This window comes from Ambystoma mexicanum, chromosome 1q (assembly GCF_040938575.1).
Source record: "Ambystoma mexicanum isolate Mex_15411 chromosome 1q, UKY_AmexF1_1, whole genome shotgun sequence".
Lineage (NCBI taxonomy): Eukaryota > Metazoa > Chordata > Amphibia > Caudata > Ambystomatidae > Ambystoma > Ambystoma mexicanum.
The window spans coordinates 224,141,844-224,164,524 of NC_090922.1; the positions used below are offsets into that span (position 1 = coordinate 224,141,844).

Genomic DNA, 22,681 nt, shown 5'->3' on the forward strand with positions numbered 1-22,681 from the left:
CAGGGAAAGGAGCAGGGGAGAGTGAGAGGAAAGAGTAAGAAAGGAGAGGGTTACCGGTTGAAGAACACTACTGAGAAAACCTAGTTCCACAATCTGCCTTGGGGAGTGATAAGATAAAATAAAAACCTTGAAGAACCCTGGAGGAAGCAAGATCAAAAAGGCTACGGGTTCTGGGCCCCCACATTAGATAGATTTTAGACAGGAGGAGTTATTGATCGCTAGTTGTCTGTCTGGGGTTTAGGGATGCCTGGGTCAGGAAGGGGGTAGCCCATGGCAAGAGAGATAGACGCCCTCCAGTGTGCCCCAACCCATGATCAATCTGTTACAAGTTTGAATATCTTATCTTGTGTTTAAAAAAAGACTTGAACCATACTTTGGAGTCTGATGCTTGTGAGGCCATCTGTGAAATTCTTTTGTAGGTTATCGGAAAGCTGCCAACCCCTTTCTGAGTAAACCTGGAGATCATCAGAAAACTACCAACCCCCTCAGGTAAACCTGGAGATCAGTTAACACGAGGACACACGGCTACTACAACTCTCCTTGCAAAGCTGGTACATGGAGATCAGTCCATTCTTTTGCAGCTGATTATTAGATTTATTTAGATGCCCAGTTGGGTCCAGCATTGTTAAGAACCCTATGGTTAATTCTGCTTCCATTTGTTTTCTTTATTTCTTGCTTATTGTTCGGATTGTACCATTCTTTTCTGATTCGCTCTATAGGGATACGCTCATTATTCTATTCAATGTTTATAAATGTTAATTTATTGTTATTTATTTTATTGAGCATTTGTTAGGTGCCTATACAACAGAATTGTGTTTCAAAGCGCCACCAGGCTAAATGGGAAGGGAAAGAATAACTCTGGCAAAACAGTAGATATACAGCTGTTATCCTACTAGGCCTTGTGCAGGAGAAGGGGATGGAAGGGGTGCGGTGGGCAGAGAAGTGGAGAAGTGCTAATGGGGGGCCCCGGGAGGGAAGTGCCAAGGGGAGCCAAGGGGGAGACCTCAGGCTAAGTGTTAGTGCAGGCGACTCCCAGGGTGGGATGCAGAGCCATCAAGCAGGGACCCACAGGGGCAGTGCAGTGCAGTGGGGCGTGGGTACTGGGATAGACTGGGAAGAAGGGCCTTGTATCCTGTGAGATTCTTGAGGATCAGGCCACCATTCTCAGTGGCAGGGTCAGTGGGGTGATTAACAGGGAAGGGAAAGAGGTAGAGAAAAGCAGTTTCCGGAACTTAAGGAGGTCCGGCTCAAGTCTGAGAGGGGCAGGGAGGCTGTTTCAAAGGGAGGCACCAGCCGAGGAGCGAGACCTGCCTCGCACTCTCTGCTTGGAGAAGCGTTTGACAGTCAAAGACTTGGAGTTAGGGGAGCGTAGGGCTCTAGCAGGGGAGTATTTAGGGAGGGAAAGTTGGAGATAGCATGGTCCCAGGCCCCAGAAAGCCTTGTGGATGATGCAGAAGGTCTTAAATTTGATCTTTGCAGCTAGTGCAGACATTTTAGGGCTGTAGAGATACGGTCCCTGGGCTTGAGGTCAAGGATATTTCTTGCAGCCATATTCTGGGTTAGCTGGGGGGGGTGTAGGGAGGAAGGAGGGAGATTGAGAAGAGGCTATTGCCGTAGTGAAGCCTAGAGAGGACCAGAGCTCTGGAGACATTGAGCTTCTGGGGGACAGTGAGGAAAGGGAGAATGCCTCTGAGGAGGTGGAGTTGGAAGTAGGACTTCTTAGTAAGGTTTATGATGTAAGGGATGAAAGAGAGAGCTGAGTCGAAGATGACCCCAAGGTTTCTGGCCTCACAGGATAGTGGAGGTACGGGGCCCAGAGAAGGTGACCAGAGGGTAGGAGGAAAAGAAAGTGCAGGTGTCCCGGTGAGAATGATCTCCGTCTTACTGGCATTAAGACAGAGATCATCAGCTGCACACCATGCCTGAACGGCAGACAGAGTCAGGAAGAGAGAGAAGGAGGAGGAGGTAGCAGAAAGAAGTTTGAAGGAAAGCTATGTGTCATCAGCATAACACTGGAAATGAGGAGAGAAGGAGGAGATCAGGTGAGCAAGAGGGCCGAGACAGATGTTGAAGAATCATGACGATAGGATAGAGCCCTGGGAGACGCCACAGGTAGAGAGTGTGGTGGTGAAGGAGAAAGGGCCCCGTTGCAGCTGGGATGGGCGGTTAGTGAGGTAGGAGGTCAGCCAATCCAGTGCCTGGTCGGTGATGAGGAGGGTGTCACAGTGTTGAGGATAGAATGGTTGACTGCATCAAAGGCAAAGGAGAGATCAATGAGAACAACGGGAGAGTTAGAGTCGAGATTTGTGAGCATGGTTTCACAGGTGTTCAGGAGAGCAGTTTCCATGCCTCTGGATGTCCGGAACCCAGATTGATGGTCATGAAGGCAATCAACAAGTTCAGTGTGGGGAGGACCAGCTTCTCCAAGAGTTTACCCAGGAAGAGGTTAGTGGACATAGGTCAATGGGCAGGAGGGGGGTCAGCAGATGTCTTTTTTAAGAGACAGTGCACAAGGGAGTGCTTGAGGAATAGAGGGAAAGAGCCTGTGGTGAAGGAGTGGTTTTCAGAAGTCATCAAGAGCCGGGGCGAGAGAGGAGATGTTCTGGAAGAGCAGGATCCCAGGAAGAATAAGAAAAAATTACTACTTGTACTACTATTTCTCAGACATGGGTATCTTCAGTAAATTCATAAATAACCTGCCTGGCTCTCAGAGAAGGAAGGTGAAAGAAGGAGAAATTATTAAGCACACTCTTCCTTGTCCATTACGTCAAAAAGAACTGAGCTTCAATGCCACTGTGGTGCATCATGGACTTGCCTACCTTAATAAAAGTAACAGTCTACCACTTTCTTTCTTGGATGGCAGTCTGACTCTTTGTTGTTCAGTTTTTTCAGAGTTTGAGGAAGAGTAATGTGCTGTTTTGAAACAACTTTGTGCTTTGCTGGTAAATTGTAAAAATTGTCTTGAAGAAAAGATAAAAATAAGCAACGTAGACTTCCAGAAAATGTTTAATTAGCTAAATCAAAATTAAAGTTTTCTCTCTTAAAATATTCTGAGATTATGCACAGAGGTGTCAATGTTCAATGTTTATGAATGTTAGAAGTAGATTTACGAAGTACATTTTCCATCAAAATATTCTGCAGAGAAGAGTAGCATGTCAGAAAGTCTGCACTGGCTTCTTTTGGACTAACTCTGGTAGTCCCTTAAAGTTTTTGTTGGCTTTGTAGTATCCAATGCTATGCTTGTCAACAGAAAGGTCTTTTCAAAAGACTCAGTGAAGAACAGAATTTATTTTATTTATTTTTATCTGTGCTACTATCCAGTAAGGCTACCAGTGCAGAGGCAACTCTTGAGTGACCCATGGTTTACCTGGGCGAGGCTTGCACCCAGACAGTATGTCTGTGCTACAATCTGGTGGCAGTTGTTGATGTTTTTAGAGACTGCACCGTAGAATAGACATTTTTCAGCGATGGTAGCCATTTAATCCCTGAAAAGGACACAAATGGCTTACTTGTGTTTGTCTTTGCGGCTCTTGTTGTATGAGTTTTATGGCGGGGTGGCTATCTTTAGCGGTCTGTTTAAAAGAGCTCTGTCTTGCCTAAATAATTAAATCTAGGTGGGTGGGAGTTTCCATCAACATCCCTTTATTCCTGCAAAAGAGAAGTGACTCTGGTGTCCACAGATTGGGAGGCCACTAAATGCATGCAAGGTGAATGAGTTGTGATCGGATTGCAGAGTCACCCCAGCCCTGTATGTGCATATAAACTTAGAGACCCAGATACATTTGTCAGTGGAAGATGACATAGCAGTGTATCCCTGCTGGAAGCTCTATTTCTCGACTCCCGATTCTTTTGATTCTTCTGAAGGCAAAGCTCTGCTCCTTTCTGACCAGAGGGAACCTGCTTCAGGCAATTCACCACTTGCCCCACTTGATCCAGCAGTGACAGTAACAGCCTCTTCATCTGCATACGTTTGTGCTACGCTATAGCGTCTGGGCTGTATGCCTTACTGACTCAGAAGTGGGAGCCTCTGCTGTGCTGTTAGGGACTGCATTTCATTTTTGTTTTGCTGTCCTAAAGTAATGCTTCTTCTCAGGATTTGTCGTGCCAGACTTCTGAGGCCATCTTTCCTCCATGCAAACCACTTTTGTCCTGCCCTGCAGTGCCATGCCCTAACCGGAGAACCCACTGACCTGTCCCCTCAAGGGTCTATAATGGTGTAACTTGCTGCTCCTTAGTCCATCGACCTGAGGGTCCTCTTGTGTGCATCACTGGTTCAATCCTTCTGTAACCAGGGTCTCTGATCTTCAGTCTCAACACCAGAACTTGCCTATGAATCCCTATCCATTGGACTTTTTCTTCATACTCTTCATACTCTGGCAGCCTTGTCTGCATCTTTGAGTTCTTCTGTCTCCTAAACTATTGCTGGTTACATCGTTCATTGACTAGGTGCTTACCCTGTAGACCATTCTACTACAAGTGTGACTGTCTGCCACTGAATCTAGGAGTCAACTCTGCAATCTTCCTTCAAGGGCCTCCCCTGTGAACTTGATAACTTCCACCTTTCCCTACAACTGGGAGTTCCTTATTGACTTGGAAACTAAACTATGCTATTGCTCAATGTGTATTTGATTGTTGTTTTGTGTCTCTTTTCAGGTCCTTGCATCATCAGTATGATTTAGCTCAGGCAGGGGTCCTGCATAAGGTTGGTGTTTACTTTACTTGGGGGACCTATAAGGGGTTTTAAGGAATTTGGTTTAGTGAGGAGTTCCAGAGTAGTTTGAATGAATGCAGGGAGTTTGGTAGAAGTGGTTATGCCTTTTGTTTTCTCATTTAACTACTTTTCCAAAGAACAAACATCTAAGCCCATTTCAAGATGGTGGGAACGAACTCAAATTACTATTAATGAATCAATCTCCCAGCGACGAAACGTGGAACCTTGGTGGAGGTTCCTAACTGCTTTTCATCCTAAGATCTGGAGGAAGCAGGTACTGGCCTCTAGTTGGGCTTCTTAAGACTATGGTATTTTTAATCTTTTAAAGAGTTAAGTGAAGGTCTAAGTTGGGCAAGTTCTAGATTACATGGTGGGACCTCATTTTCAGGTTTGGGTCTAAATGACCTAAAACATTTGACCTAATCACATTTGATTGAACATATTTGACCTTTTTTGAGAATCCCCGCAACTCCCCCCACACTTCGCCTCAACCTGATCTATACCCTTACCCACCCTCATGTATATATATTTAACTAAATTTGACCTACAAAAAGGTCAAACAAATTCCATTAAATGTTTTAGGTCAATTATGCTAATACCTATTTTCATGCCAATAAGGGAACAGTCCGTTTAAATGGCTAAGAGTAACGTTAAGCTAAAGAAACTGCAGTGAGAAGAAACATTTCTTATTATAGTGCTCATCAGTTTCAGTGTTCATACAATTTTTGTAAGCAAGTCAGCAGACAGAATTTACTGGGAAGCGGATTAAATAACATAGTGCAATGTATCTACAAGATTGAACCTGAGGATGGCGGGTTGAATAATTTGGCGAGCAAGCGATTGACAAGTTGCAGCCATCTATATTGGCCCACAAGTGGCAGCGGGAGCCAGGCCACAGTTGGAATTCTTACAGGCAAGCATCTGGTGACTGTTCTTTATAATCAGAGGAAATGTCATGTCGGCACGCAATTGAAATTAGTCTTCTGCAGCTGAGTGAACATTAAACAGGTAGCAGATAAGCTCTGTCTGTTCGGATAAATGCATAGAGAGAGTGCAATTGAACAAGAGTGCAGTGAATACACTGGAACTATATTGCATGCGAGATACAATAGTAACATGTCTTCAGAAGGCATAACAAAACTGAGGTTCAAGACTAAAAGTGAACACATTTATCTTTTTATGAAAACTCTTGATGTAAATAATTACTTGAAAGCAAAGTTGCAGAGTACCCTGTAGAGACTGCAGTCAATCCACAACCAAAGTCTAAGTCTCCATGAGGTGGTTGGTACTCAAAGTCTCCATTGTCTCCAGACAATTAGCAGCGACACAGAGGTACAGGCCTAGGGAGGTGGGGAATGTAAAAGAAGGCTAAAGGAAGTCAGACACAGAAAAGAGTTAATCATACTATGCATGTGTTTCAGATCCAAGTCGGAAGCAAAGGAAGCAGGAGTGGGAGAGCTGAAAATACAGACTGGATCTGTTTTTTTTATTTGATCCAATTCCCCTTCCTCCCATCGGGGGCCTTGGATGCAAATGCTTAAATAAAGGCAGTTGCAGACAGGACATCTGTTAGAGAGATGTATCATTGTTATGCTTCACCCCCTCTCATAGTGAGATCCCCAGCACATTTTGCTGGAATTCTGGAAATGTTTCTTTCAATCCTGAATGAGTGGAGCCTTTTTCGATTTGAGCTCTGTCTTTTGGAACTCTGTTCTTTGTATTCTACCTGTACTATGGAGCCTCTCTGCTACATAGCTCTTAAAGGCATCCGTATTTGCTTACTGCAGCACACAGCTCCTTATGGGGAGTGTTGCTGGGGACTATTGGGGTCTTCCTTTGAGATTCTTTTTCTTTCTATATCCTTAAATAACTACAGTTCTTATATCTCCCAAAACTCTATAGCCTGAGAGATTGGCACACAGCACCTTCAATGGAGTGCCAAAGGGATACCTAGTGTCCCCCTCCTCTCTGCTCCTATGACTTTATAGTCACATAGACAATCTCCTAGTTATGGCTGGTGGCAGTGGACGTTTTATACCAACTATTGTGTAGTTTTTATACCGCACGCTATGTCCATAGTCTCCGTAGTGCACAATAGGGGCACCCAAGTACCAACTTGGGGCCTCCCTTCTTTTTCTGCCATTACTAGCAGAGTTGTTCTTCGTCAGCCATTCTTCTACCATCCTGGGAGGGGGAGGCCTGTTTGTGGGTGTGTTTTGCCTTTGGCTGGAACCCTTGGGTGCTTCCCCCCCCCCCTAGGCTCCAGAGTGTCTGGCCAAGCAGGAAGTGGGGGAGGCGTTTTTCAGCCCCCTGTCTTTGTCTGCCAGAGTGCTTGAATAGGACCAGCTCCCACAGGTGGTCTGGCTGTCCTGATTGGACAGAAACACCCCTTTCGGTAAAATGCTGAGAGAGATTGCAGAGCAGTATGTGCTGGAACTGTATAAAAGGTGAGGCTTCTGGAGTGAAAAGAAAGTCGACCACTGGTTCCTGAAGTAACCGAAGAAGATGACCAAAGATGCCTGCAGACCCTTTGCAACACCGTAAAGCAACCACTGCTGTCCTGACCCTGTTTTTCTGTGTGACATAGGAGCTCCGAAGAGGACGACTCCTTCCCTTTGGCTGGTGGGAACAACCATTCCCATGACGAACTTTGAATTGTGCCATCTCGCAAGGTGCTAGGAGTTTCCAGAGCTGCAGAACCCCAATACCAGGATACCTGCTGCTGCCCATTTCGAGTACATCGTCGTCTAAAGATCGTATCCGACCAAATCTTTGCTGAACCCGAAAGGACACTCCAAAGATCTGATCAAACTCACCCAGACCCCACCCTTTGTTGGTGCTGCAGAAAAGGCACCAAAACCGCAGTGTGAACCAAGAATTTGCTGAAAGTCGTGCCCCAGGTCCTCCCTCAAGACTGCTGCTGGGAGATTCTGTCCATTGTCCTGCCTTCAGTCATCAGACCATGGAATCCAGAGGTCCGATCCAGAGCTGCAACATCGCATAGCATCAAGCACAAACATTTTCTTCTAACCTAAGGCACTGTGGGGGAAAAGGTATTGCTTACCTAATTCCAAGAAGTCGCTCCAGAGTGTTGGAGTGCAGGTAGAGGTGCCCAGGGTAACCCCCTCTTACCTCTGACTCAAGCCGCTGCTTGCGTCCCTTCATTGAGTCCTTTAAAAGGTCTCCCTCATTAGTTGTTAACTTGCTGCTTCTCACTACAGGACTGCAAGAAATCCACAGGAACTCTTCGTACTTCGCTGCTTGTCAAGACTTTGGGCCCTCTCCCAACTGCCTTTAGCTAGGGTTGTGTTTTTGGACTTAAAAGACTTGAAGAAACCCTCTCTAGAACCTCGATCCAGGCCAATGTTCCACTAACTAACAATTTTCCTCCCTTTAAGTGGCTTTACTATATGTGTTTACAGAGTAAATGTCTTACCATATAAACTGTTAAAAATGAACGTGTGCACAATTACCGATAATACGATAGCATTGTCTTTCCCTTTCTAACATTGCTACAAATGTAACTGCGAACAAACACAAAAGTGAAAGTGCCCTTTGAAGTGTATTCTCAAGTATTCCAAAGTGTTCTAGTGTAAACTTCTAAAGTTTTTAAAGTGATTCTGGTGTAAATATAATAAATATATGCTTTTATATAAATTATAAGTGTTTCTTTGGTGTGCACGTCTAACTAGGTTCAGTGTACTTACCTACAGCTCACATCTTCCTCTTAAGAAAAGCCTCACTGCTTTGCCACTCTACCAAGATCCTGAGTTAGTACAGACTGATACTAAGAGTTGGAGATCTACAAACCACTGGGATAGCTTACTAAATCTTACTACCAGTAGAACTTTAGGAAAACTCCCCTAGCAACATCCAAAGTGGTCTGAGGGGCCAGCAGCTTCCACAGATTTGGCAACCCCCGACTGGACTCCTTTATGGGGCAGAGGACTGTTTTTAATATTTTATTTTCAATTTTGAGTACTCTCCTGCATTGAAGATATTTCCGTAAAGCACATTCCTATATAAAGAGAATATGTTCATTAATATACTATGTAGACATTCATTTATGTTGGGCTAGTATGTGCTGTGTGTGTGCATGAGTGTATGTGTACACAATACTTATTTATTAATTAACAGGCAGTGCGTGGCTTTACATAAAACCTTTCATATGAGCATACAATTAATCAATATATTCAGTAATAAAACCATTGCATTAATTCCATTCATTTCAGAAAAATACATGACCCATTTTAATTTAAAACAAACAAATAAGAAAATGTTATGCTTGCACTAAAAGTGGTAGCTGGAAGTTTCGCAGCAGTTGTGCTCTCTTATGTGAAAGTGGCTTTCACTGAGTAAAAAGAAGAAGGCAGAGTGTGAGCAGCTGACTGCCGACGCTGGGTTATAGGCTCTTTCCGACCCAAGGGTCAGCGTAGCGGCAGTGCTAGCTGGCAGTTTCCCAACAGTTACCCTACAGTGACCGGAGTCCCCGGAGCCTCAGAAAAATCGGTATATGGTTAGATTCGTCTAACCTCTACGGCTCACCGGGGGCTCGTCAGCTGGCCCTCTGATCCCCGAAGTGCTTGTGCAGCTTATGTAAACGGTGGAAGAAAAGGTGGTCAGTGTAACCGGCATTGTTTGGGAACCATTGAAGAGATGGGGGCCTCCTTGAGGTAAAATAGCGCTGCTGGTAACCATCCCTGTGAACTTGACTGATAACAGTAATTGGCCATAGTTGTTGGACTCCCTCATTCCTTGTTCCTGTGCATTGGCTAAACAGAGTTTCTTTTCAGCCTATTATAGTCTCCCCGACATCAATTCCCCCATAAATCCCAGTGTGTTGCAATTGGCAGAGGACCTGCTCGCAGATGGGGTGGGTGTGGTGGAAGAGGATGTGAATGTAATTATGTAATTATGATGGAGGGAGCAGGTGGGAACAATGTAAGAGATTAGTTCCATATTTTTCGGCAGAAGAAAAACAAGAATAAAAATCGTGAATGGGGTGGAGGAGGTAGAAAGGAAAAAAAAACTAAACAAAATCATTAAAAAAAAACTACAGGGGTTCCCATGCATTTTTGCGAACGTTATTTCTTCCCCGGTCTCCCTCTGATGAGTGTGGGGGACATTTTGGAGTCCCGTTCGGGTCTTGCTCAACCAGACAAACCTTTGGTGGTGGTGGGACAAGACCATCACAATGAGCCCAACCTCCCTGTGGGTGATATGTAACAGAGGGTAATAGTAGTGAATATGGGAGGGATTGAAGAGGGTCTGGGTTTTACAACAGTAACAGATGACAGAGTGATTAATGCGACACGCCTTGTTGGGTCACAGTTGATGTGTTTAAGAACCTCAGTGGGTTCTGACCCCTCGGCTGTTGAATTCAGACCAGGGTTTGTATCACATTTGGGGACCAGGCTAAGGATTTCCACCATGGCGATCCTTTCAGAAGAGGTGAGAGAATCTCAACCTGCAATTCAACTGCACCTTGCCTGTGCTACTGCCTGGTCGGAGTGCGGTCCTGTGGGTCCCACTTTCCATACTTTGGAGGAGAGGAGATGAATGACTAAATCAGGGAGGGAAGGGGAGGGTCCAACTGAGTCACTGGTGGGGGCGAGTGGTTGCCTATGGTTCTAACTGTCTACAGTCACCTAATCAATTATTGTTGCAAAAAATAATTCCGGACCAGGAAACTTTGGTGCTTAACCGAGATAATGTCCTTAACATGCTGAGGAATGTGCCATCACTTTCCCACATTAGTTTAGGAGACATTGTCCAGCTGGAGTTTTGGAATGATCAACGTCTGGACATGTTCATCCTATATCTGCATTCATGTTTGGTTTCATTTCATCCGCTTCCGACTACATTAGAATATAGGGCTATGATATTAGTCCATTTAATTCAACCCCTCCCCCCACTCTTCCTGCAGATGCAATGAATGTAAAAGGTAGCTCTTTCTTGGCCACTCACACAGCATTCCAAATTATATGTTTTTGAGTAAAGAGAGGAGGAGGGCGATGTTTGTAGGTCCATCCATCTGGTGGTAATAACCAGGATTGAAGTTGGCTGGTGGGAATTTTGGCCTCTTGGAAAACATCTCAGGTAGCAGATTCCCGACTCCCATGGCAGGGAGTTCAAAGTTATATCTTGGAACACTAGGGTATTTGCCCACTTTGTTCCAGGATTGTAGTGCTGGACCGACTGGGGTGGATGTATTCTGTTCCTAGGAAAGGTGGCTCCAGGAAGTGTTGGTATTAGATGGCTACACACTTCTATTGAACCCGCCTTATAAGGGAGGAAAAAGGCTGCCCAGCGTCTGGCCTGCTATGTGGAATTAGAACCGACATGTTTGTGGTCCTGACACTATTGTCACAACCTAATGCTTTTATGCAGGTGGTCGATCTGGAGTGGTACCACTCGGTCTACCCAGAACTCACAAACACCATTGTAATGAACATTTATTGGAATCCAGACAAGATTACTCAAGAAGAATGTTTTCGATGCAATAGAAGAGGTTTTGTTTTGTTGGCAGTCACTTGGGAATAGCAGTTCAATTATTGTATGTGGCAATTTAAATGCCCTATGCATCAACCTGCCGACTGTTGGTCAGGCGTGTGGGGCGACTTCCACTGTAAGGAAGAGAGTGGTGGTGTTTCTGTATCTGATGAAGGCGTTGGACCTGTGTATCCTAAATGGGAATGTCTTGGGAGACGAGACCCCACAACGCACCTGGGAAAGAGACTCCCAGCGAAACATTCTAGATTGTTTTTTGTCCTCCAGGAAATAGTCGCACCCATTACCCTCTTAACATAAAACCTACATCCATGAGTGACCATTTGCCACTTTATTTGAACTAGAGCATCTTGGAGAGATGTATGGAACAAGTTTGCTTTCCACTGTATTTGCAGGTAAATTCCAGGGGGTATCGTTTGGCATGGCACAATCACAATATAAGGTCTTTTAATGGCATCTTGAGAGGCTTTGTGGGTGATATAAAGTTATAGGTTTTGTTAAAGAACGTCCCCTATGTAGCGTTGTTGAATGCAGTTTTCAATCCGATGCAGTCTCGTAAGAAGCCTCTGGTTGTTCAAAGACACATTTATGACCCTGTGATACAGCAAAAGAAACATGAATTACGTAGGGCACTGCGTTACATCCCCGTAACTGATTTAATGGAGCGAAAAGGACTTAGAGGTGCTTATGGCTACTAGCTCCAAAACCATAGGCATACTCAGTTGCTAAGGGATTCACAAAGGATGCTTAGCATTATATCTCTAAGGACACGCGTTCTTTATGGAGAATCATTTATCCAGACCTACAATCTAAGTTAACCCCCATCACAGAATCCAAATGGGCTGCACATTATATGGGGGCCCTCGTGAAGATCTGTTTCCTAAAGAGTCTACTGATCAGGAGCCTTGGGGTCTGAATATAGATCAAGAAGACCTTGTGGGTTTTATAAAACGTGGCTATACCTCCAGGGACCCGGCCCGGCCCGGTTGTCTGTGATGGTTTTGAAGGGAAATCTGAGTTTTTGGGCAGAGTAGAAATTCTGGCTTAACATTCACCATGCGCACCCACAAGCAATATCTCTCAAAAACATAAGTAAGAAACCTGTCGTGGACGCTGCGCAGACATAAGTTGTTACGTATATTCTCTGGAAGGTGGCATGACAGATGTTCCAATCCAGCTGACACTCATTGTTGCTACCAGTGCATTGAAGACATTTGCTCTACTCAAAAACAAGCTGTCCATAAAATCCTGAGGAGTGGGCCTACAAAATAACCGAATAGTCCTTCCTGTTCAGGAGAAGGTGGTTGCACTAGCACATGAAGGTCACTGTGGCAGTGTTTCATAAAGTGACTTTTACGTCAAAATGTATGATGCCACAAAATTCAATCACTGGCCCAGCCCCCCACACTTTTCCTGAACCTTTGCAAATGACCATGCTACCAGTGGCTGTTTGCGAAGTAGCAATTGATCTACTTGGACCTTTAGAAAATGGCCTCTGTGTTGGAAAAAGTGGCTATCCATGAAATGTTGTGGGGGGTCTTATCTACAAATAATTGGATCCACGGCCTCTAACACAGTCATTTCAGCCCTTGACAGGGTGCTTGCAGCCTACACCATTCCCAAGGTGACAATGATCTTCTGTGCATTAGTCAGGATTTTGCCATGTTTACAGAATAGTCGGGAGCTTGTCATCGCATAGTTACCCCTCTCTGGCAGTAGGCTAACAGTACAGAACATTACAGAATGCCACATTACAAATGGATCACTGATGCAAGCAGCAATGGAGAAATCTAGGAGAAGGGTTACCAAAAATATGGAGCGTTTTAGGAAACAAGAGGGGCTCACATTTGCCAGACATCGGGAGTTGGGTGAGAAAAACCCTGTGAATTTTGCAGCAGATGGGGTGCATCTGCCGGACACTGGTATGGATTATTTCAGCGTAGTGCTGTGGGGAGTAATGTCCAGATCTGCATGTATGTAGTGGATGGTGAGTAAAAGCCGGAAGAAGGAGTTGTGTGGGGGCATTGGGGTCGCGGGGGGCCACCCCAAAGTGTGGCAGAGTTACGAGGGCGGTCCTAGAGAAGGAGGAACGCTGCAGTCTTGTCCATGAGCGACAACCACTGACTGCTTCAGTCAAGATGGGTGACATGGGCACTGATACCACTAGGGACGGTTGGGACTCCTCAACAACCGATGCAGTGGCCTTGGGTTTGCTCCATTGTCCAAATGGGAGTAACTGAACTGGCAGTCGGATACCAGGGCAGGCCATTCTCACAAGAACGTAATTGATGTGAGAAGGCGCACAGGTTTTGGACATGGGACTTTGTAAGACGCATTGGCGGAGCCACCCAGGAAAGGAATATGTGTTGGGCCAGGTATGCATAAGACCTGAGCGGGGCTGGGGCCGCCCGATAGGATGACTCTACTAATGCAACCAATATGTTTCCAATAAAGTGTATTATGTTTCCAACTTTCAGAAAGTCTTTGGCTCTTATCGTTGGGGGTAAGCAGGGTATGGGGATTTATGCATGTTATTGTTATTATGCAAGGGGCCATAGTAGGGGTTAGCCTACTACACCAGGCACATTACGTGGCACTGACAAAGCTGTGGAGGGGGGGGGGGGGGTTCGTTAGCGTGGGACCATGGTACTGGCATAACTGTGTGCTTTCTTTGGCGCCCGACATTTCCGGGTCATGAGCAACAGTGTTGCTTTGTAGCACAATTATGGGACTTTGAAAGACTCTGTTGTGACCAGAGAACGCATTAGGCGATCAGTGAGAGACATGCACAATCATTTACCTGGCACGCACTGGGGTCAGGGAGTGCAGCAGCTTGACTCTCTGGTGAAGTAGACACAGTTGAGGCCATCCCTGCCTCTGGAAACCCATCAGCTGCGACACTTTCTTGCTCCTAAATAGAAGAGGAAAAGAGTGTGATATGGGGTCAAGAAAAGCCCACAGTGTGGCTAGAAGCCAATCCAACATCAAAGAAGTGGTCTACACCAAGCGTCATGGAAATATTGATTGCATGTTGTGCCTCGTCGCTCTCATTTTCCCTGAGGCAGCTGTGAGGTGTTCGCTGCCTAGTGGGGTTGGCAGAGGGCATAGGGTGACAGGGATACTCACGGGCCAGGCAGCCTTCTTCTGAAGGCACCCAGCTACAGCCTTGTCTAGGAAGCAGCCTACCTGGGCGCTTCCGCTGCGCGAACCACCTGGGTGAATTTTAGGATTTGAAACAGGGGAGAATTAAAAGCCCAGATGTAAAAACTGAAAATGTCCAACATATAAAAATGGCAAAAAAACATTTTAAATAAAGCAAATAAAGAAAGTGTTGTCATATCGGGCGTGTAAACAGAGATTGCTGCTAAAGTAGGTAAGACAAAGGACAAACACTGCAGGCATAGTGGGCTTCTTTATGGTACTTTGTAAGTATGCATGCAAGCCAAACAACCCCAATGACATGGTGAATAAACGCAAAAGAAAACGCATGCATTGTATTGTGCTTTAGAAAAGAAACCTTCCTCGTTGTCTATCTTGCTACACTCTCCCATTATGTGCTCCAGGCTGCTGCTCCGGTGAGTACAGCTCGGACACAAATTAGAATTCTACATCCCATTTTACTAATCCTATCTGGGGTCCATTTTACCCTTGCTGATCAAGTGTATCTGACATTACTTCACACTCCAATCCTAAAATATTCTGTTTCTAGGTCTAGAAAACATCTGGGGCTAGGCTAATGTCGGGACTAGGGGCTAGCTAGCCTTTTGGGTGTACACCTGCACTTCTATCCGGGGCTACAACCAAAAGACCCGGGGCTATAGCAACGCCTCCGACAGCTTAGATCCTGGCGCATGCAGTAAGAACTACCCCAAAACGTTAAGCATACGTGCACCGACGGCAGGTTTTTTAAACACTGAATGCTAACCAGACAGACATCTTCAAATGATGTGGTGGGGGCTAGCTTCGGAGACTATGTGGGAGCCCTTCTGCGCTAAAGAATGTTTGTGCAAAGCAGTGCGGAGTTTGCAGGAAATGGTGGAGCGCATCAGGCCACTGTCACTGCCCGTAAACATGATAGAATTGAAGAAAAACCATGAGCATTTATACTGGCATTGCCATTATGGTAATGTTGCGTTTGTGATGTGGTGTGTGTTTGGCTTTGTCAGCTGCTACTTGATTGTGCATGTCCACTTAAGCCAGAGTGGAGCTACGCTTGGAGGGTCTTCAAGGTGTCAGAAGGGAGGCCATGTGCTACTGACAACTAATTGCGGTCCATGGAGCTGTGGCATAGGGTAACGTATGATTTCACCTAACAGCACATAATGTAGCATACCGAGACATAAAGGCTGCAGAAAGATTGTTTTGCATGTATATAAACACACGAATGTGATCAACTGAGATGTTTCCAAAATGAAAAAGCTTGTCCCCAGTTGGGCTTCGGTGGCTTGCTGATCAAAGTATAGTAATAACAAACACCTCAACATCATTCAACCTCCCGCCCTAACCCACAACAGCTTGACACATACCCCCAGCCCTGAAACAGCACAGTTTAGCACCAGGGAACGTACAAGCGTTGAAGGCTCAAGTGCCTACACTAAATATCCCTCACCACCACAGCTATGCCAACAGAACTCCCTAGACTCTCCTCAACCACTACTCTGCCAGACACAACAAACAACTACACACATAATGTACGTTATGAATCTGGAGCGTGCAATAACCACTCCTCCAGATAACTCACAAAATATTTAAAACGTGCACACCACCGAGGCCCCAATCTTTTCACACATGCACCCATGGCTATTAGGCGTGCAATTTAGGCACCTGACCACACACCTTCAGAGCTCTAGTTAGCAAAAATATGTTTGTCTTTCATAAAAACGAAATATTAAGGTTTTATGGGGTTTACTTAAAAAGTACAGAAGTCACCTAAAACTGCCCGACATGTAAAGACTTGTATAAATGTGCTAAGCCATAAGAGCATAATTGTAGCTCTATTTCCACATCCTAAATTGAAGTCCACAAGTCCCAGAATTGAAACCCACTTTTCTTTGCATGTTAAACTAGCAGACCTCACGGATATACACTTAGCTTTAAAAAGTAACTCTGTTTCTTTCTGTGGGCATTCTTGACCCACTGTGCTGTTATTTTTTTTAACCTTTATTTACACTACATCCATTACAGATATCAAGACAATCAGCGAATAACAAAAACAATGCAAACAACGAAGGAAAACCACAACAGTTTACACAGGAAAATGTACAAATCGAGATATATAATACATTAAACCCCAACAAACCTAAAAAAAAAAAACAGAGCCCCGAGTCCCCCCCTACACAACAACAACGCCCAGTCAAAACAGCTGCAAAAATCTACCCCATATTTTCTCACGCACTGTGCTGTGCTGTTAGTGCATCCAACTTTGTTTTACATACATTCCAGCGCAGCTTTTCAGCTGGAGCGGTTGTGTTACAAGCTGCCACAACTTTCCCCTTCATGCCTGAAACCAGAAGACCCTTGAGGACTCCTTTGAAAATGAGTTATCACCTGTTACCTTCCTGAGCCCTCGCCCGACAAGCAAGTGCTGACATTCTGATGACTTAACCAAGATCTGCCTTCTTGTCCCCAATAATGCATCGTATCGTTGTATCGCCTTCACTCTTGCGATTTGTGCCCTTTGTTTAAAAACAAACTCAATGTGACTCACTTTTTAAAAAAAAAAAAGTTATTTTATTGGCATTTTCAAATAAAAATCGTAAACATAAACCCCATTCTATTGCTCCCTCCCCCCAGGCCCTCTCAACAACCCCTCCCTTTTGAGTCCAGTGTAACCAGAACGCCCCCACCGAGTCACTCAACCACCTCATTTCTCCTTCCCCCTATTATAGATTCAACAATCTCAACATTTTCGGACAGATATGTTTCTTAAAGTAATCTTTTAGGAAGTCCAAGACTGGTGCCCATTGCTGGCAAAACGTTGCCCATTCCAATTGGATGGAATACGTGCCCCATTCCATTGCCACAAACCCACAAATCTTTCGCACCCAATCATGCTCAGATGGTACATCCTTAGATTTCCACCTTTGTGCTATAAGTAGGTTTGCTGCTAAGAGGAGCACTGTGTATGCTTTAAAGAGAGCTTTATATATGGGCCCTCCTCAGGAACCTATAGCCCCAGGAGACCTTCTGCGGCTTCCAAATCTCACCCCACCCCAAACATACCCTGCAAGCAGACCCTTACTGTGGTCCAGAACCCCTTCAGCATCGGACCTGTCCCCCCTTCCATTACATCCTCTCCAATACCCTGAGATCAGCTCGGGGAATACATTATGTAGCCTAATTGGTGTCTAATGAAATTGCACCGTGACTTTACTCCACTTTTCCCTGAGCTGAAACACCCTCGTCAACCTCTGGATATTCCTCCATAGAAACTCCCAATGCTCCTGATAGGGTCAGTTAAGTACCTGTTCTCAAGCGGACATATAGGACCATTGCTGGTCATTTTTATTTTCAGTGAGAATCCCATTAAGCATGGAAATCAATTTCCCTAACCCGGACTGAGATACTACAAAGACTTCAAATGGAATAAGGTGCCTAGTCGCTGCATGCCCCATCCCCAGGGCTGACAGCCAGTGCCGAAGTTGATGATAGTGAAATCTATCCCTCTCCATTAGCCGGAACTCCTCCAGACATACCTCAAATGTTTTCCACTCTTCCCCCTGAAAGAGATCTCTAATCTTGCAACAGCCCGCTATCTTCCATGATTTAAGCGCCCCCTCTTCCTTTCTCAGTCACAGAATGAGAGTTACGGTGGATTGGGTGAATGGGGATGGGAACGAAATAGGGTCACCATTTTCATCGATGCTATTCTTCCCAGCCAAGATTGGGCCCCACCTCGACAAGTCCTCTTTTACTTTATTCAAGCATGGTTCATAGCAGTGCATAAGGAGTCGATATCCCTTGTTAACGTAATTCCCAGCAAAAGGGAGAAGACGCCTTGGCCCTCCTTAGTACCTACCTCCCCCTGATTGGAGAGATTGAGTACCTCGAGTTACTCAAGTTGCTCTTTAAATATGCCACGGCCCCCTTATGCCTCCAGCATCAGTATCTTCGTGGGCAAGGACTCTGCTGGATTAGTAAGCGTGAGCAGCAGGTCGTCTGAAAACACTGAGAACTTGTGTATTTCCCCACTGAATGTGAATCCTGAATCACCTCAAGTCACATTTGGATGAGGAGTGGCTCCAAGTATATAGCGAAGAGTAGGGGTGACAGAGGGCATGCCTGTGTGGTTCCCCCATCTGAGCCCAATCTGATCAGAAACTTGCCCATTGATCACTAGATGTATCGACATGTCCTGATCATTCGCCAATACCATACCAAGAAAGGTCTCCCCGAAATCCATAAGTATGAGCGTTTTGAAGAGGAATGACCATTAAGCCTATCAAAGGACTTCTTTGCATCCAATGATGGGAGAATTGCTGGGACCCTGATTTTGATACCTTTTCACTCAGGTGACGACTTTTGTGTAGGTTTTGGCATTGATGTTAATTTCCCTATCTCACTCCTACCACCTACACCTGCAGGTACTCACCTCCTCCCTTGGACTCCACGAGGCAGCATGATTGCAACGACGTAGCAGCACCGCTAGGTCAATCCAGCAGGGCTATTCGTTACAAATAACGAAAATAGTGAAGCGCTCGGAGTCAGATCGAATTTGTGTGCCTAATTTGCTGGATCTGACGTCTTGCACAGTTGTGGGTGTCAACCATTGAATTTCAGCCCAAGTGCGCATGTTGCTCAGTGGGGCTTTCAATTATTGTGGCCATTTAGTTTTCCATCATGGCCGTCACCACTGCAGTTTTTCTAGGCACCGGAGTCGGATCTTCTTAAGTTCCAGAAACTTGTCAAGACTTTCCTTTTCACCTCTTCCTTCCTTCTCCCCCTCCCTTGTTAACTCTCCATCTGCCGCTGCAACTGGGGCCTGGTCCCTTCAGAGTCATAAATGGGCCAGACCACCCCCAGTCCCCACCAGCATCCTTTGCCATCACTTGCCCCAGGACTCCCTGCCCCGGACTAGACCAACCTGGTCTTCCCTGTCCACTGCAATAATCCCACCACCCCCCTCCTCCATTGGCACTTGCCGCTTTGGCCCACCCATCACTTGCCCGCCCCCACCCTTTGGAGTACCCCACTCCTGCACTTCTCCCTCTACCCCCATCCCCTTGCACTTACCACCTTGTCATGCACTTGCACGGTAGGATTGTCACCAGGCCAATATAACAGTTTTGTTGTTTATTATTTGTGTTTACTTTTTGATTCCCATATCCCCACCTATCTTGCCTTGTGGCACCTGGAAACACCTGTGTATAGTTGCCATACAAATGTCTAATAAATAATTAATGCAATTGGGCGGTACGATCTGCATAAGGTCTGATCTTTCTTAGGTTTAGGGAGCAGTACTACCTTGGCCTCCTCCATCGAGGCCGCGATTCTCCCTTCTGCTCGGAACAAATTAAAAAGAGCAGCTAATTTCAGAACCAGCTCCAGGCATAATGTGTTGTAAAAATAGTAGGGCAGATGTTGGGCCCCAGGGATTTATTCAAAGCAAGGTTTTTATTACCTCAATCACCTCTTCTTAGGGGATGTCTGCTTCCAGACGCTCCCTATCCAACGGTGATATCTTTGGAAGGGGCAGGTGATTCAGTAGTTTAACAGCAGGGCAACAGGGGGAGAATCAAATGTATAAAGTGAAATGTAGAGTTAGAGAACTCCTGTGCTATGTGGCTGATATCAGAACTCAAGTGACCCCCCCCCACCCCCCGAATCCTTAATCGCTTCAAGGGTTATGTAGGCCAATTGACAACATAACAGTTTAATAATTTGTCAGCCTTCACATAGTATTTTTTCTTTGTGTACAGTAGCGATTTTTCTTCCTTCTGGTTCGCATTACCACCAGTTGGCTCTTGGCAGGCAGCCCTATACACTCTCAAGTTAGCTCTCGCCGGTTGTTTTTCCAACACAAACATGCTACTTCTAACCTATTCGACCAAGTCCGCCTCCAGCTTTCCTGTCTGCCTATTCCTGCCCACCTTCAAGGCAATTAAATCCCCCCTCAAGATCACTTTAAAGGCATCCCATGTCATTCCCACAGATGTTAGACTTGTCGGAAGTCCTTAATTTTATCCTCGATTTCCTCTACGAGGATTCTGTCCTTTAGCAATTCTATCGGGAAGCGGCAACTCCAAAGGTTTTGTTTAGTTCTTGGCCATTGCAGGCTGAATAGCAATGAGGGTGTGGTCAGAAAGTGCTATCACACCGAACTCTATCCCCTCGACCAAACCCACTAGTTGCTTGTAAAGGCAAACATAGTTGATTCTAGGGTTTCGGCCAAAATGACAATCTAAATTACCTATACCACCAAAATTTCTAAAATAGATACTACTAAATGTCCTACTGACTAAATGTTTGTAGGACATTTTGTAGTATCTATTTGGTGGTGTAGGTTAAAGAAAATAATAATATATATATACATATATATATATATGGGATACATTACTCACCGTAATCGTATTTCTGATGCTTGTATCTGCTTAGATTTACATGCTGTGCATAGGCCGACATCTAGTGGAAGCTGCAGAGTATTACAGTTTGTTTTTCAAAACTCGAAAAGGGCGTCGACACAGGGCGTGCCAGTAATACTATCCCTAGTGTGACATCCACTGTACTCATGAACCCTCACGCGTCTAGGACCCTCAGATTGTATTTTTTCTGACATGAGGTAGCATGAGGAGTAGCGCGAGTACAGATAATCCAAGCAGATAGATAGAAAGGTAAGACTACAAGCATCCATGCGCCTTCTCTCAGAGGGGAGGAAGGGTGGGTAGCATGCGAATCTAAGCAGATACAAGCATCAGAAATACGATTACGGTGAGTAATGTATCCCTTCTGAGGCTTGTGGAATCTGCTTAGATCACATGCTGTGCATAGATTAACGAGCAGTACCTGAAGAAGGAGGTGGGATGTGAGAAGGGTCATGAGCAAATAAATGTCTTAGAACCGTTTGTCCCACTTGTGTATCTGTCTTGGAATGAGTGTCAATGCAGTAGTGCTGCGTAAAAGTGTGAATAGAGCTCCAAGTAGCTGCTTTGCAAATGGTGTCAAGGGGTACATTTGCAATGAAAGCCAGAGTGGCCCCAATGCCTCTTGTAGAGTGGACCCTAAGCGTGAAAGGCAGAGCTTTTTCACAAGGTGAGTAACACAGGTGCATACAGTTAATAATCCACTTAGAGATGGCACCTTTAGAGACACGATCCCCCTCTGCCTGTAGCTACGGAGACAAACAGCTGATCTGTTTTCCTTAGCGGTCTGGTCTTGTTTACATAGTAGAGGACCGCCCTACGCACATCTGGTGTGTGTAGTTTCACCTCAGCCGAGCTTTGTGGGTCTTGGAAGAAAGCCGGAAGCTCGATGGACTGGTTCACGTGGAATTTTTAAATAAACTTAGGTGAGAACCTAGGGTGTGTGCATAAACCCAGTTTATCTTTATGGACAGTAAAGAAGGGATCTTGCACTGACAGAGCCTGAATTTCACTGGCTCTTCTTATAGATGTAATTGCTACTAAGAAGGCCGTTTTGTAAGTCAGGTGTTTGAGACTGCTTTTTTGCATGGGCTCGAATGGGGGGGCCCATGAGCTTAGATAGCACCACGTTAAGGTCCCATCCTGGTGGTGGGTTAGAAATAGGAGGGTGAAGTCTCTTTACTCCTTCCATGAAGGCTTTAACTACTGGTACTTTCCACCAAGGCACCTTGTTATGGGAAGTGGTGTATGCTGACAGGGCTGCCAGGTGTACCTTCAGTGAGTTAAAAACCAGTCCTGCATCCAGCAGGTGGAGCATGTATGTAACAATAGTGGAAGGAGTACAATCAACTGGGTTGATTTGTTTATTCTGGCACCAGATAACAAATCTCTTCCATTTGTCAAAGTAGCAGTGCCTCGTGTTAGGTTTCCTAGATTCCTTTAGGATGTCCATACACCTCTGTGGTAAATTGAAATGTCCAAACTCTATGACCTGCCAGGTTAATTGAGTTGGGTTGAGGATGCACTGTTTGACCTTGGTGCTGGGACAGTAGGTACCAGCCCGGAAGTTTGATGGGTTCACACAACGCCAATCTGCGTAAGTGTGGGAACCACGGTTGTCTTGCCCACATGGGAGCAACTAGGACGAGCGTCATCGATTCTCTGTTCATCTTGTTGACCACCTTCCTGATTAGAGGAGTTGGTGGAAACGCGTACACAAACATCCCTGACCAGCTCATCCACAGGGCGTTCCCCTGGGAGTCTGGTTGGGGGAACTTGGATGCAAATCCTGGGCATTGTCTGTTTTCGCTTGTGGCAAATAGGTCTATAGTGGGGAAACCCCACTGAGAGAAGATATCTTCTACGACTTCTCTGTGTAGAC

The 22,681-nt window shown here is 45.4% G+C and overlaps 1 protein-coding gene across 2 annotated transcripts in view; it reads right to left on the bottom strand.

Moving 5' to 3' along the window:
- LOC138526876 (uncharacterized) overlaps positions 1-22,681 on the bottom strand; it is a 1,504,711-nt gene that overhangs the window by 70,594 nt on the left and 1,411,436 nt on the right. For both annotated transcript variants that reach the window (XM_069637661.1, XM_069637652.1), the window contains one exon: positions 14,022-14,132. In XM_069637661.1, the coding sequence (XP_069493762.1) occupies positions 14,022-14,132 (111 nt within the window). The remainder of the gene's footprint in view (positions 1-14,021; positions 14,133-22,681) is intronic.